At 38.8% G+C, this 16,928-nt stretch overlaps 2 protein-coding genes and 1 long non-coding RNA gene across 11 annotated transcripts in view; 1 reads left to right on the plus strand and 2 right to left on the minus strand.

Annotated features, from left to right (window-relative positions):
• LOC127373071 (uncharacterized) overlaps positions 1 to 16,928 on the plus strand; it is a 395,753-nt gene that overhangs the window by 101,068 nt on the left and 277,757 nt on the right. The gene's annotated exons all lie outside the window — the stretch shown is intronic.
• The window catches only part of ryr2a (ryanodine receptor 2a (cardiac)), a 324,810-nt gene that overhangs the window by 47,204 nt on the left and 260,678 nt on the right, over positions 1 to 16,928 (minus strand). For 4 of the 6 annotated variants that reach the window (XM_051417108.1, XM_051417107.1, XM_051417105.1 and 1 more), the window contains 3 exons: positions 16,666 to 16,742; positions 7,796 to 7,869; positions 6,045 to 6,062 (listed from right to left, as the gene is read on the minus strand). In XM_051417108.1, coding sequence (XP_051273068.1) covers positions 6,045 to 6,062; positions 7,796 to 7,869; positions 16,666 to 16,742 — 169 coding nt within the window. The remainder of the gene's footprint in view (positions 1 to 6,044; positions 6,063 to 7,795; positions 7,870 to 16,665; positions 16,743 to 16,928) is intronic. The other 2 variants (XM_051417109.1, XM_051417106.1) reach the window with 1 other exon arrangement.
• Positions 13,981 to 15,988, minus strand: LOC127373093 (uncharacterized). The gene is made up of 2 exons (XR_007886878.1): positions 15,839 to 15,988; positions 13,981 to 15,727 (listed from the first exon to the last, which is right to left on the minus strand). It is a non-coding gene; the product is annotated as an uncharacterized LOC127373093 (long non-coding RNA).

The raw sequence follows: 16,928 nt of genomic DNA on the forward strand, positions 1-16,928 counted from the left end.
ACTGAATTACTTACTTAATTGTTTACACACTAGCTACAGTAACATTAGCTTTGCCATGGCTTCTCTCTCTCCCTCTGCTGCTCTTTCTTGCTCAGTGTGTCAGATGTTAAGTTATTCATCTGCCTCCTTTAGTGTTAATGGCACTTGAAGTGTAATTTATTTGCTGTGTTGGAGGCAAGGCTCAGTGAATTGGAAAAGTGGCACAGCACCAGTGAAAAATATTTAGCTGCCAGCCCCCAGCCAGCTAAATTACAAGACATAAAGACATAAAAACTTTAATGACCAGCAATTTTCTAATGTTAAAGTCACACACAACTGAAGTTCTTGTACTGTACGCCCAAAACACATCCGAAAACTAATTATGTAAAGATATTGTTACTCTAGATGGTATTAACCTGGCCTCCAGTACCACCATAAGGAATTTTGGAGTTATCTAGCTAGCACAGACCTGCACATAGCCTGTAAGAGAGCAGCTGCAAGCTTGGCATTATGTGGCCTGAAGCATCCCACCTCCACTCCAAGTCCATCATGACTTTGGTGGGGTCCACCTTCATTCTAAGGCTGGTTGTTTTCAGGCGTCACTGACCGAATGGCTACAAGGTGGTGGCCATGTCGGTAAAGGCTTTGAACACATCGTCGCTGCTGCTAGCCTTGCAGGTTGAGTTGTAAGACATCATGTCAACCTCACCAACTCCAGCTGTGTGGAATGAACGTACTTCTGCCTACACCTTCACAGGTGCGCTGTCCAAGCCTCATGAAGAAAAGGGCTGGGTATTGTTAAGAACCTCACGATTCGATTCGATTTTGATTCTCTAGGTCACAATTCGATTCGATATCGATTCGACTCGATATTGATTTAAATGCTTTGATATTGATTCAGTAATAAGTAGAATTACACAAATAATTAATTAGAGTAGCTGTTGATAATTTTAAAAGCTTCGGGACGGCGACTTCCGTCATGTGTTGCGTGTTGGTGTGGTGTATCGTGGTTCGAGTGTGTAAACCATCTTCTTAAAACTGTTTTCCACGACACTGTACGGTCGTAGGTCCTTACATATGAAGACAGCCACAGAATCCGTTATCTTCTGTGCGCGGGCAGAGTTTGGCGGCAGTTTGCAGAGGAAGGATCTGTCGAGTTGCGTCTGTTTTGAATCCACAGGTTTAGCCGCGGGTTGCTGCAGAGCATCTGCATGGCGTCGGCCTAAGTGGTTGCACAAATTTGTTGTGTTATTACAGTATTTTGGTACTGCCTGGCACAGCTTACACACTACCTTACTTTTGTCTATTTCCTGTGTTCCGGGTTTTCACTGCTTTTAAAGTTGAAGGCGCTGGTTTAAAGGGGAACTTCAGCAGATTTTTACCCTAGTCTTGATCACTAGAGGTCACCGAGTACTGTTGATAGGAAAAACAACGACCAAAACCGGTGCTAGCAAACTGGAGTTCCTGCAGCTAATGGCCATAGCTCCCAGTTAGTCATAATACACTTCTTAGGGGCATATCCTAAAGAGTTCCTTTTGCTCCTCTTAACAGACACAAAATGCAATTAAAATGTCTGTGCAACATGATCAGGGCCCTTACATGACAACAACATGCCTTTTCAACTCATACGTTGTGCAGAAACCATACATAACAGTACTGTCGCCTACCTGTTTTCCACCGCTCGCTTCACCGAAAGCCCAGAATAATCGATCACGGAGATAATGCCTTCGCAACGAAAAAAAGTTTATTTCCCCCTCAAAAATGTCCATGTCTTCACACACTACTCTCCGATTTGCACACTTCCTGCAACAATTTCTTCTTCTGTGCTCAGAAGATCACAGTGGCCGTCTTTGACGGCACGCCACAGACATGCCCTTCAACGTACAGTCACAAATCACACGACTATTAATCAGCAACATTATTCAAGTGTACTGTCAAGTTTTGAAGCAGATCTGATAAATTCCCTAGGAGTTTGTTAGTTCAAATACAAGACCACAGACTTCAAAATGGCCAACTTTGACGGCACACCACGGACACACCCTTTAACGTACCGTCACAAAATGAGCAGCGTTCATTCAGCACCACTTTTTGACTGGACTGACTAATTTTGAAGTAGATCCCATAAATCCTGTAGGAGGAGTTAGTTAAAATAGAAGCCCTGAAATGTCAAAAATGACATCACAGTTTGACATTTGATTCAAAATGGCCAACTTTGACGGCACGCCACGGACACGCCCTTCAACGTACAGTCAAAATATGAACAGCGTTCATTCAGCACCATTTCTTGACTGTACTGACCAATTTTGAAGCAGATCCGATAAATTCCCTAGGAGGAGTTCGTTCAAATACAAGCCCAAAAAGTCAAAATTACCACATAATGGTGAAAATTAAAATCGAAATTGCAGTAATAATAATAATAAGAATTAAAGCTGCAAGCAGCGTTGGGCGGGACCTCGCACTCCACGCAACTCGGGGCGTGGTGCGGCCGCGTCACATGCCGTCGTAACACGTGCAGACAACAACATGAAATTTTCACGTCACCCCACTCCCAAGCCCTGATCGCCAGAAGCTGAGGGAGACCACTCTATGTTGTCACGTGTTTCAGACACCGCAAAAGACTTGAGCTTTCATAGAGAGACTCTTCACTGAGAAAGGTGGAAATGCAGCGCCATGCCACGAACACACAGTTTGATGCACAGTAAATATTTGATTAACTAATGATCACCAATGTGTCTAGATTGCAGTGATGGAATATGAAGTCAATATGATAAAATCTGTAGGAGTTAGTTAAAATAGAAGCCCTGAAATGCCAAAAATGACATCACAGTGTGACATTCATTCAAAATGGCCAACTGAACAGTGTTCATTCAGCAACATTTTTTGACTGTACTGACCAATTTTGAACCAGATCCGATAAATTCCCTAGGAGGAGTTCATTCAAATACAAGCCCAAAAAGTCAAAATGACCACAAAATGGATGCCGTGAGTGAAAATTAAAAATTTAAATTGCAGACTTCCTATGGGTTTTGGAGCATGGGTCCAAGAGGCTTTTCTGCTTCTTTTATGATACACATGCGGAGCAATTTTCGTACATGTGGGCCTTACGTGTCTTGGGGGCTGATTCTGGGGGGTGTGGCTTAGCCGTTTGGCGGGGCCCGTGCACGGGGACAATGTCATATTGGTTTTTCCGCTACGTTTGAATTTTGTGCAAATTTCCATGACTTTTTGAGCATGTTGCGGGGGAGAAATATGCGGTCGAACAGGCACCAAATAATAATAATAATAATAATAATTTAACAGGAACAATAGGGTCTTGCACTTTCAGTGCTTGAGCCCTAATAATAACAATAATTCTAACAGGAACAATAGGGTCCTTGCACTTGTTAGTGCTCGGTCCCTAATAATAATACTAATTAAAGCTTCAAGCAGCATTGGACGGGACCTCACACTCCACACAAAATTTCCCACCACGCCACAGACATGCCCACTCACCACAGTCATCACATATCATCAACAATGTGTTTTGCATTTTATAAGTAAATTTCAGCTGGATCTGATCATCCTGCTAGGAGTAGAACATTAAAGTATAAAACGTGATACTTCATGTTGCCACTAAGTGGTGCTCTCACTATTACTGAACGTTATCACATAGACGTGTTCAGGGTGGGACTCTTATCAAACATATGAAGTTTCATTGCAATCGGATCATGTAAGCTGAAGTTGGCGAAGGTTCGAAATTGGATGCCACTGGACGCCACGCCACGTGCACGCTGTTCAACGGAATGTCGTAAATAGCACAAATCTTAATGATGAATGTCTTTAGATGGCTGTGTCAAAATCTGAAGTTGATTGCGATAAATTCCCTAGGAGGAGTTCGTTCAAATACGTGTGCAAATCGTCAAAAATGGCCACTAAATCCAAAATGGCCATCATCCTGTTGGGTTTGGGGTATGGGTTCAAGAGGCTTTTCTGCTTTTTTTAATCACAATACACATGCGTACGGATTTTCGTACATGTTGGCCTTACGCGTCTTGGGGGCTGATTCGGGTGGGGGGGGCTTAGCCATCTGGCGGCGCCTGTTCACGGGGACAATTGCATACGTGAATTTTCTCTACGTTTGAATTTTGTGCAAATTTCCATGACTTTTCGAGCATGTTGCGGCCGCCAAATATGCAGTAGAAGACAGAGAAAAAGAATAATTCCTCGAGATACAAGGCTTATTGAGCATGTTGCGGCTGCCAAATATGCACTAGAAGACGAAGAAAAAGAATAATTCCTAATTAAAGCTGCAAGCAGCGATGAACGGGCCCTCGCACTCCATGCAACTCATGGTGTGCTGTGGCCGCGTCACGTGCTGGTAGAACACGTGCGGATAACAACATGAATTCACGTAAATCAGATCAAAACAGCGGCACAGCGCTTACTTCCTGTTGCCAGTATGTGGCGTTATCATTATATCTGAATATTGGCATGTTGATGTGTTCAGGGTGGGACTGTTACAGAATATATGAAGTTTAGTGGAGATTGGACATTGTACACTGAAGTTCAGTATCTGTTTTATGGCGAATCATCGAAATTTGATGCAACGCCACGGGCACGTCGTTTGACGTACAGTCACAAATAGCACAACTTTTCATCTGCAGTTTATTTTGATTGTACTGACCAATTCTGAAATTGATCCAATATTTTCCCTAGGAGGAGTTTGTTCAAATAAAACGTGAAACATTGCCGAAAATGACCACGAAATTCAAAATGGCCAACTTCCTGTTGGGTTTGGTATATGGGTTTTGGTATAAGAGATTTTTTTGATACGTGCGTGTACCAATTTTTATACATGATAAAACGTGCTTTGGGGGCTGCGTGTAGGGGCATGGTCAAGTCATTTTGCCACGACCATAAGCGAGACCCATATAATACTTTAATTTTTTGCCACTGCCAAATTACTTTTTGCTAACTTTTTTTACATGTTGCAAAAAATGCGGTTCATTTAGGAATAAAATACTACTACTACTACTGATGATGGATCTTTCAAGGCAGTTTCAGATTCTTAGCAGTATGAAAAATAGGTTACTACTACACAACTACTATGTGATTTAATCTTAACCAATAAATTGGCTATGTGAGACTGTGTCTCACATAGCCAATTTATGCCATTAAAGATTTTGGGGTTAAGCAGACAAGATTTTGTTCTTTTTGAAGAAAAGTGGCAAGTGGAAGAAAAGTGTCATTTTCGATTAATTATAACAGCCCCTGCCTTTTACATTAAACATACTCATTTGTATTATAAAAATAATGATTAGTGCAGTTTTATATATATATATATATATATATATATATATATATATATATATATATATATATATATATATGGGGATAGGGCATATACAAACACACACACACACACACACACACACACACATATATATATACTATTTAATTGCAGCTCTAAGAGACTAAGTCAGAAAAAGACAGAGACAGTGGCTGAGAACACAGAGGGGACTGTACATTTCACAACAGATAACAACCAGCAGAAAACAACCGGCTAACTTTAAGCTGACTACATGTCTGACAGGGTTGGGGTGGATGATCAGGATGGGGGAAGGTAAATAGTCATATTAGTAATATTTAGAATGTGACAGATATTGTACAAATCCTGAGAGGGAGACATACACATGTTCTGTTTTAAATGGCAGGTTGTGATCTAAATATTTACATTTATATGGTATATTCCAAAACAAGATGTCATGATATCATCTTCAGTTTGCTTATTGTGGAAAACAATGATTCAGAATTCAGAGGTAGACTAAGACTTTAAACTGTATAAAATAACCAATTACAAAACTAACCAGAAAGAGCAATTTATAATTATAATTGGTTTAGGCCAAAAAAAAAAACAGAATGGTGAGCGTAAGGCAGAAAGGTAGCTACAAGCACAGAGCAGGTAAGGACGAAGGTTGAAGGTCTACACTCAGGACCTGGACATAACTGACACAACAACTAACCAACCGTAGAGAAAGAGAGAGAGACAAACCAACACACAAGAAAATGGCAGGAGGCATAATTACCACGCTCATGAGTGATGACTGAGGAAGGGAAGAAAGTGCAGTAAACCATAATGAGAAAAGGAAAACGGGGAAGAAAGAAAGAGAGAAAGAAAGTAAGAAACAAAGAAAAAGATTACATATAGGGAAAAGAGGTTCAGAAATTCCGAATTTATTTGTTTGGTCAACATGTAAAAAAACAAGTGTCAACAGAATCACTGTAAAGCTCAGTAATACTCAATAAGAGTTGTTTAAAATTTAAAAAAAATATTATAATAACATCAAGACCTAGTGCTTTTTTGTGGGCATCCACAATAGACTTGTTTTGTTAATAGAGCCATTAAAAAAGGGGGGTTAGAGTGCAGCTGTAGTTAGTGCCATTATTTTATGGTATAATAGGTGCAGTAATGATTAATACGAAGGCAGTTTTAGTTTTGACTGGTTTGGGGAGGGGATTTCCTTCATTCTGCACATATAGGATTGGACAAAAATAAAAACACCTGTTGTACAATGTAATTATATTAAATAAAAATTGCATCCCATACACCTCATTATAAGCAACATTGTGACCTTTAAAAAGGTATTATTTATGATGTATTGTATTTACAGTCAGTGCTTTATTCACAGTGAATACCAAGAATCAAAGTAGTAATATTAATGTAGTAATGACTGGTACCAGAAACAGTAATTATGTAGTGACAGTATAATCTATAACAAGGGTTTTCAAATATACTGTAACTTGTACTACTGGTGCATGTAGTATGTACAGTCCTATTATTAACTCTACCCGGATTGGGAGCTTGAAGGATAGGGGGAGCTTTGTTTATATTACTAGTGTAGGAACCGGGGGGACCCAGTGGGGAATACTGCCAAGGAGCGGGGATGGAATGAGCAGTCAGGGACAGCCCTAGGATTTAACTTTTTTAGCCAGAAAGCACCTACACTTGGAATACAGATAATCGCTGCACCTATTGTAACATGATAATTATGCACCAATAATTATTTATCATTATCCAGTAGTTAGTGTGCAGTTATAACTGTATTTTAAAAATGTTGTTCTACAAAATAGCAAAACAAACACTATATTGTATGTACACAAACCTATAACAGGTTGTCTTCATGAAAGTAATTGATTTGAATTTTGAATAAGTATCAGTATGCAAGGATGATTGTGAAGATTTGTAACAAATATATACACACAGAAGATGTAACAAGCAAATTATAAGCATATACACACTACACAGAAATACCTGATAGTGCATGTGACAACAGGTAGTACCACTTAATAAAATTCAACAAAATGCTCAATTTAAGTGATGACAGGATCAATGGGACAAAGCAAGATAAAGAATGATGGTTGACCAGAATAAAAAGAATATTAATGAATCAAAAGTAACAAACAAGATGCAACACCAAAGAGTATATTTCTTCTACCTTAAATTATCACTTTCTACAATGTTATTAGTGCTGGAGACCACTCCAGGACATGTTTTCATCTTTTCATGGGACATTTTGAGGTTTTGAATTGAAGGAAGAAAAGGTTTCTCCTTCAGCTAGCTTAGAATCTTTACTTTAGCATGAAAACAATGGTGTCAGAAAGCAGTGCCCTCTAGATTTTATAGGTAGGTTATTTAAAGTAACATTTAAAAGTGTTACCTGTACCTGGTGAAGAAAAACATTTTAACATGAACATACTACAGAAAAGGAAATACTGATAAAACTTTTCTTTCTATTGCTATAACCATTCAAAAATATAAATCAATAGTGAGACTTACCTGATCCCTCCTCTGTCACCATTCCCAGTCCTTCTGCTTTGTTCTGCCTCTCAAATGCATTTAGATCCAGAACACTGAAACAAAGATAAATCATAAATCTCTGTTATTTTGTGCTCCCTTCACTGACCAGCAAAAATCTTTAGGTAGTGCTGTAAAACATAAGAGCACCATGGCATGATATGTAGTATTTCTCAATTTGAATAATCTAGATTCAAGGAGCTTTTTTGGCACCTCTTAGATGGTATGAAACACTAGAACACATCCAATCCAACACAGAAACCAGATCAGATGTTGTTTTTGTGTATTTCAGAACTCTGAGGTGCAAATTAGAATAGTTTTGATGGAAAAAATCAGGATGATCCTGATCCCACTGGTGGATCCAGCCATGGTTATCATAGTTTACTAAAATTAAACAAAAAACTTAAACTAGGTTAGAAAAAATATTTAAATGGAAATGTCTTTGAACTTCTTAAATCTTGCCACTGACAAATACTCCCCAATAAAAAAGCAAAATTCACAAAAATAATTTTGAAACTGATTTCGGCCCAGTATTTCAAAACTGGGAAAGAATGGTCCAGGTTTTTTAATCCCTTTCTTGCTATACCAGATAAAATTGATCTTGTAGGTATTGTCCTGGTTTTTCAAATAATTTTAAAATGGGATCATTCTAATCCAGATAGCACATGATCAGGATTACAGAATCTAGATTTGCAGTCTTTGGATAAGAATATGTTGCCTAGAAAAAGCACAACATTATAAGATATGTTACTGTGTTAAAAAACTCAATAAACAGAATAAAAAAAAAATAAAAAAAGAATATGTTGCCTAAATGAATCCACTACCCCCAGTCATATTAATACTACAAGACACCGGCTGAGGAGGAGGAGTAGCAGCCATATATAATTCAAGCCTAATTAATCCTTAACCTAAACTAATTTATAATTATGGGTAACACTTTATAATGAGTACACACTATAAAGCATTGGTTAAGCATGAATAAATACTGAATTCATCATTTATAATGCATGAATACACATTAGTATGTAGTTTATAAACACAGTTAAAAATGTTTTATTCGTGATTGATAAGCACATTAGTTATGGATTAGTAAATACTGAATTCATCATTTATAAAGCATGTTTCTGCTGTAAATAGTCATTACTATGTGGTTTATAATCACAGTTATAAATGTTTTACTCTTCATTGTACTGTACATTTCTGCATGCACTTGCACATCCACTATTCAGACATGTATTAATGATCAGTGACTGTGTTAACAGATGTTCTATACAAACTCACAACAAATTCATTTTCTAATGATGGCCTATAAACAGTTATTAATGCAGGAATTCACAGTTACAAAGCACTTACTACTCGTTAATTAAGTTTTTTGCACGAGCGCATCTAAAGTAAGCACTATCTATGGCTTATTAAGCATTTACAAATGAGATATAAAGGCTGACAATGCCTCGAGACTCACAAAATGTTCAGTTATCTTAACAGACGAAGGAGAGACACAACACAAAGGGATATAGAACATATTGTATTGATATTTACTGCAACTTCCCAACATATTGTATGAAGACGAACAAGGGTGGTTTATGAAGACAGGCTATTGTTGTCATCTTATCTGTTTGGGACGTGTACGTTGAGCTTGCCATCCCGCTCTCAGCACATCATCAACATGATGACGTGCTGAGAGTTGGATGTTACGTCATATTTATGTTAACTCTCAGAAGTTTCTGACAGTGCAGCCAAAGGGAGCATGGAGAAGCACATTGTTGGTGTTTGCCCTTGCTCCCCGACTAACGTTACTAATGTTACCGACCGGCCCGCAGTGGCTAAGCCGACCTAGTCTAGTCTCGTCTAGCCGGGCGAGGTGAGTGGCTAGCAGCGGCAGGTCGGCTTAGCCACCGCGGGCGGGTCGGTAACGCTAGTAACGTTAGTAACATTCGTCGGGGAGCGAGGGCAAACACCTGCAGCTGCTGACAAGCTAACGTTAGCTTTCAACCATAATGTGTGCTACCAAACAAAGCAGAACAGCAGAAACATGCTTTATAAATGATGAATTCAGTATTTACTAATCCATAACTAATGTGCTTATCAATGACGAATAAAACATTTTTAACTGTGTTTATAAACTACATACTAATGTGTATTCATGTGTTATAAATGATGAATTCAGTATTTATTCATGCTTAACTAATGCTTAATAGCGTGTACTCATTATAAAGTGTTACCTAATTGGTAACTTATTCTTTCACACCCGACCTGGAAAACACCCAATTCTGTTTGTTATAGTGCTCCTGGCCTGTACTCTGATTTTCGATCTGTTTTAATCAAGTTTAGTCCTTAAAACAGATAACATAATTATTGTAGGTGATATTCATTTCAGGTTTAATATTCATGTGGATGTTGATAATGACAGCCGTAATATGTTTATCTCATTATTAGACTAAATTGGCATTTGTCATAGTGTAAATAAACCCACCCATTGTTTTAATCACACTCTTGACCTCCTTCTGTCTTATGATATTGAACATTAAACAGTCTTCCCACATAATCCTTTTTTATCGGACCATCATTCAATAACTTCTTATTACTAGACGATAAGCCATTAGGCAAAATTTCCTATTTATATCTGATAGTGCCGTAGCTAAATTTAAGAAGGACTCCTATGATAACCTTAGTCCTTAACCTTGTTAATAATGCAGCAGGCTCACTGTGAACAACACTGGACTCTATTGCTTGTAGACTTGTATAGCGCCTTTCTAGTCTTCCGACCACTCAAAGCGCTTTTACACTACATGCCACATACACCCTTTCACACACATTCACTCAGTAATGGCAAAGGCCATCGAACGAAACTTACAAATTTATAGACAGATGCACAGCATCAAAAGCAATTTGGGGTTCAGTATCTTGCTCAAGGATACTTTGACATGTGGCGGGAGGAGCCGGGGATCGAACCAACAACCTTCCAATTAGTGGACGACCTGCTCTGCCTCTGAGCCACAGCTGCCAAACAGTTGTGTGACTTTCTACATAACAACAGCTTATTTGAGGATTTTCTGTCATTTAGATGTACATCATAGCACAGAGACAGCACTGGTGAAAGTTACTAACAACCTTTTAATTGCATCAGACAATGTACTCTGTAACTGTCTTAGTTCGATCTTAGTGCTGCATTGGACACCACTGACCATCGTATTCTTTTACAGAAACATGAACATCTAATTGGCATTAAAGGAACCGCATTAAGCTGGTTTAAGTCCTATTTATTAGATCGATCTCAGTTTGTACATGTTAACGATGAATCCTCCATGAACACTAAAGTTAGTCAATGAGTTCCACAAGGTTCTGTGCTTGGACCAATTCACGTTACATATGCTTCCCTTAGGGAACATTATTAGGAATCACTCCATTAAGTTTCACTGTTATGCAGATGATAAATGGTAATAGTAAATGGACTGTACTTGTATAGCGCCTTTCTAGTCTTCTGACCAATCAAAAACCTTTTTTTACACTCACATTCACAGCGATTTGGGGTTCCTTCCAATTAATGGAGGACCAGCTCTATAAAATTAATCAGTTAGCTAGAGTACAAGCGTGCCTTAAGGTCATAAAACACCTCCGAAACTCATTATCTAAAGATATAGTTCAGGGTTGTCAAATTCAATCACACAAGGAGCCAAAATTTGAAAGACAGTCAAAGTTGCGGGCCGAACAGTATTAATATTTATTGAATAGTCTATAACTGGCAATATTTTAACCAGAAATATGAATCTGAACTGCATTTTTTTTAACTCAACAAAAGAAATAAATTAAATTAAATTACATTTAAATTCAAAATATATTTTTCTTCAACAAAAACATTAAGCAAAATAGGAATGCTCTCTGCTCTGGCTCCCTGTAAAATTCAGAATAGAATTAAAGCTGCAAACAGCGTTGGGCGGGACCTCGCCATCTCCGCACGTTGGGGCCTGCACAAAGGTTGCCTGCCGCAGCCGTGCCACACCACGTCACGTCACGCCACGCCACGTCACCCCACTCCCCACCCCTCTTCGCCGGAAGGGTTAGGGCACGTGTAGACTGGTGCCTGTAGCTCACATACCAAAAATCGTGTTTGTCGTGTTTGTAGCGTCCCCTACAGTATTTCAAAAAAGCAGCCCCGGCGCCGCGTTTCACCGATATGCATGAAACTCGGTAGGCACGTGCAACGCGCTGAGACGTACAGAAAAGCCTCTTGGTCCCATTCCCCAAACCCCATGGGAAGTCGGCCATTTTGATTTTCGGCGAACTTTTCGCATTGTATTTGAACGAACTCCTCCTAGGGAATTCATCGGATCTGCTTCAAAATTGGTCAGTACAGTCAAAAAAATTGCTGATTAAAAGTTGTGCTATTTGTGACTGCACGTTGAATGTCGTTTCCGTGGCGTGCCGTCAAATTCGGCCATGTTGAATTTCGCAGCCGTTTTCGCCGTTTTTTTGCATTGTATATGAACTCTTCCTCCTAGGGATTTCATCGGATCTACTTCAAAATTGGTCAGTACAGATAAAAAATGTTGCTGATTAAAAGTTGTGCTATTTGTTCATGCACATTAAAGGGTGTGTCCGTGGCGTGGCATCAAAGTCAGCCATTTTGAATTTTTCTTTTCATTTTCTGTGATTTTTCGTGTTGAATTTGAACGAACTCCTCCTAGGGAATTCATCAGATCTGCTTCAAAATTTGTCAGTACAGTCAAGATATGTTGGTGATTAAAAGTTGTGCTATTTGTGCACGTACGCGCTGCGATTATGATCTGATTTCCGTAAAATGTTTATGTTGTGGTCCGCACGTGTTACGGTGGCATGTGACGTGGCCGCAGCACACCCGAGTTGCCTAGAGTGCGAGGGCCCATTCATCGCTGCTTGCAGCTTTAATTTTAGTTAGTTTTGTAAGTAAACAATATTGTTTCAGCTAGTTTTTTTTCATTTTTAGTTTATTTTTAAAATTTTAGTTCAAGGGGACATATTATGCAAAACCAACTTTTTAATCCTTTGATTATGTACATTTGGGAATCTGGAGTGCCTATCAGCAGGCAAAGTGTGAAAAAATATGACTCAGTCATGTTTTTGTGGGCTGCCTCAGTCAAAATACAGGAGATGAAACAGTCTGTTCAGATTTTTCCCCATTTTTGGATTTGTTGCCACCCACGGCATTTTACTTCCTTGTTGTCTAGTAGAGCTCCGCCATTGTATCTAGAAAAGACAAGCAAGCGAACGAGCAAGCAGCCCAGCGAGCAGCCTGCCAGCCTTATGTCTGGACAAAGGCTTCAGCAGGCAAACATCGACACAAATCTCTACATATGTACAAGCACAGTGGATTAATTTTTATTTTTGACGGCAATTTCCGGCTAGAGTCGGAAAAACCTGTATGTGCGTGTGAACCTTCGTGTCGGACTGTTTTCACAACCTCGGTCAGTACAATACTAGACTGGTTAAAAGACTGTTCCTGGAGAGACGGCAGAGGAAGTAACTGTAAGTATTTTTAAGAATTTATGCTTTTTTTTTCATTATTCGTGTAAGCTAGCTAATGCTAACAGTTGTTAGCTGCAAGAGCCTCAGTGACGCTAACACAGTTATTTTGATGTTAAATTTGTGCAAGATGAACATGAAACTTATTTGGTGAGATTAATTTATTAAGCCAGCTGGTGCAGATGTCCCCATATTCTTCCTTGGTGATATTTTTTATCACCAAGGAAGGGGGGGGGACTCTTAAAGGTTACTGTTGAGGGTTTTGTGACCGGGGAAAATTGGCTTTATGTTTGTCTGTATTTTGTTAAACGTGCTCAGTAAGTAATATGTTTGTGTGTCGCTGTTAGAATGAGCAGAGAACCTCCAAGCGAACAAACTGTAGCGGCTCATCAGCTGTTTCGCTTGTTGAGCTGCACTAGAACAGGGAAGATAACGTTAGTTAGGTAACTCAGACAGTCACTCTGACCAAACTATTTTAATTGTCTTTAACCTGGTACATATCTGCTGGGTAGCTAAGTAGCTGTTCACATTGTGGATCAATAGAGCTGTGAACAGAAGAAGACACTGTACTGATTATTTTTCATGATGCATCTTGTGTAACTTTCTGCCTACGTGCTAATCAGCTGGGGCTAGCTTCGTTGTCATGAGGAGAAAAAACGCGACTAATAAACGTTTTCTGATCCATATATTTAGCGTTACTGCCGTACTCTCTGTCTGGGTATCCAAAGGAAGACGCATCAAGATGAACACTGACTGCAGAGCTCCATTACCAGCTCACACTTCAGTATACTAAAAAAAAAAACCTTGATGGAGGACATGATCTGCACAGTTTACATAAAAATTATAGCTTTGTTGCTTGCAACATGCACACAATTTATATTTCTGTGTAACTGGAATATGAATGAAACATGAATTAAGTGTTTTATTTCTAAGAAGAGTTTTAGTCATTTTTAAATTCAGTAATAAGTGTGGTTCTATATAAATAACATGTTATTTCACAGAGGTTTTATGAAGATTTCCTGCATGTAGAAGAGTTGAAAACCTGGTTCGTGTAACATCTATCAATATGAAAATGTGAAATTTAAACCTGTAGTAAATGACTGTAAGCAACACAATACATTTCTGTCTCACATTTAAACTTCATGTTGACATTTAAATGACATCATAATATATAATATAAATGATAGATTATTCAGTATATATACAGTATTTTGAAAGGGGTTAAAACATAATTGCAGCTTTTACAAATATCTGAAAGTTAACTTTGGTAATAATACTTTCAAGTTAAAATATCAGACTATGAAATATGGATACAGTACAGTTTACAGTTGGTTACTTAGCAGTTTTTAAACCACATAAACAAGTTACTTTATTAGATGAGTAATGCCTTCAGTTATGTTGACATGTTGTACAGGATAAATGATTCCAGGCAGGTTTCTGCCTCATTATGGTAAGTTTCCATGGTCTCAGTAAACTAATGTGTACAAAGAGTACAGATTCCATGGAATGGCGCCGGCGACAACGGCAGCCTGTCATGGCAGCTCCTTTAATTGTTGTAGTTTTATTGTGTTTTCAGTGTGTTTTTGCTATTTTGAACTCTTTTCTTACTTTCTTACTACTTTGTTCATGTCGCCTAAATACTTTTTTGGCGTTTTTGAGCACTTTTTATTTTTTGTTTACGCTGGTCTCCATGGCGACGGGGAGTCGCATTGTTTTCACCCGCGACCAGATGATCGCCCTGAGGCCCCCTAGCCTCCTGACTGGAGAGAGACCCTCCATACCGGAGGAGCTGAGGAGGAGACGGTGAGGCTGCAGAGCGGGGGTTAAACGGAGGATGAAGAAGAGGAGCTTTAAACTCTACATCCCTGCAATCATCGTCACCATTCCCGGCTTCCAGACGGTTCGAGCCGACAGGGACACCACCGCGACCGGCATGAAGAAAGGAGGGGGACTGTCCGTGCTCATAAACAACAGGTGGTGTAACGCCGGGCACGTCTGTGTGAAAGAGCGTCTGCAGGCCGGACATCGAGCTCATCGCCGTCAGACTTCGTCCGTGTTGTCTGCCACGGGAACTTTCCAGTGTTGTCGCCATCACTGTCTATATTCCTCACAGTGGTCTTCATCATCACCATCACTGTTTACATTTATGATGTCCTATTTATTCTCCTGTACAGCACTTTGGTCAACTTTGGTTGTTTTTAAAGTGCTTAACAAATAAAGTTGGAGTTGGAAAGAATATAACAGATGGGAGGTTACAGTAATCATTATACTATTACTCTGATTACTTTGGTACATTTACTGGGTGTTTCTTCACTAGAAACAAGTGCTTGACTAATGTTGTTAATAATATGTTATATATAATATGTTTAACTTCACTGGGCTGTGTAGACTGTAGTTCACTGCTCACTGCTGTACCTGTAAAGACAAGCAGAAAAAACAGTGTTGGTTCTCATAGTTAAGGTATAAACACTAACAATATGTGATAGATAGAGATTATATATATATAATTAACATAGCAGTATTTACCTGAGGAACACGTCACAGAAAGCTGTAATCCTGATTGTTGATGTTGTTCATTTCTCTGCAATTTCAGGTCAGACTCCCGCTCTAACATGTCCGGTGGTGAACTTTTTGGTTTAGAAGCAGTTATTGAATTAATATTGATGGTAGAAATGCAGCTAAACTCAGTAATAGGGAGGAGCTGCCTGCCAAAACACCAACGCTGAGGCGGAAGTGGGAGGGGCCAGAGCATCATTTGCATCATTCGAGTCATAATGCTGACCAATCAGAGCAGACTGGGCTTTTCAGGAGGGGGGCCTTAAAGAGACAGGAGCTAAAACCGATCGTTTTAAACAGAGGCTGAAAAGAGGTGCTTAGCTATAGGCAGTAAGAGAAAAATAATAAAAAAATAATAAAAAGTTTTTTTGAACATTAAAACATCTAAACCTATAGTAGTAGAGCGTCAAAATACAATCATGAACCTGAAAAGGCGCATAATATGACTCCTTTAAGTAAAATGTTTTTTCACACCTAGTATAGTGAACTATAATAGTCTGCACATCCACCTTGAATCCATGCTGGATCATCCTGTTTTATAGCATCAAATCTATCTTAATTTTCACCTTAGACTTTTGAAATACTCAAAAACATTTCAGCTGATTCTGGATTGGATTACCAAATCCGTATTCCAAATTTGTAGGAGCAGGACCTCCTGTTTTGAAATACCCAATTTTGAGATTTAATTATATCTGAGGACTGAGGAGCCTATCCAAACACACAGCTGTGGTATGAATACTTTGTATTCTAAAATATATTTGTTTCAGTCCTGAAGCAGCAAGAGTTTGTAGAATTACCTGCATGACTGCATCAGACCAGCCAGACTCTGAAAAAATCCCACATCCTTCTTGTCTTTCAGATAATCCAACATTTTCTGTCAAAGAGACAATGGAACAGAGTAATATTTTAGATCCAATTCCTATTTAAAGCAAGTACAGGAGGTGAACAACTACAGTATACAGTATGGTATTATTATCATTATTATTATTATTATTTTTTTTTTTACATGGTCAGAAAGGTTCAAATTCAATTGTATGTTTATTACTGAGGTCATAATTAA

This window comes from Dicentrarchus labrax, unplaced genomic scaffold (genome assembly GCF_905237075.1).
Source record: "Dicentrarchus labrax unplaced genomic scaffold, dlabrax2021, whole genome shotgun sequence".
NCBI lineage: Eukaryota > Metazoa > Chordata > Actinopteri > Moronidae > Dicentrarchus > Dicentrarchus labrax.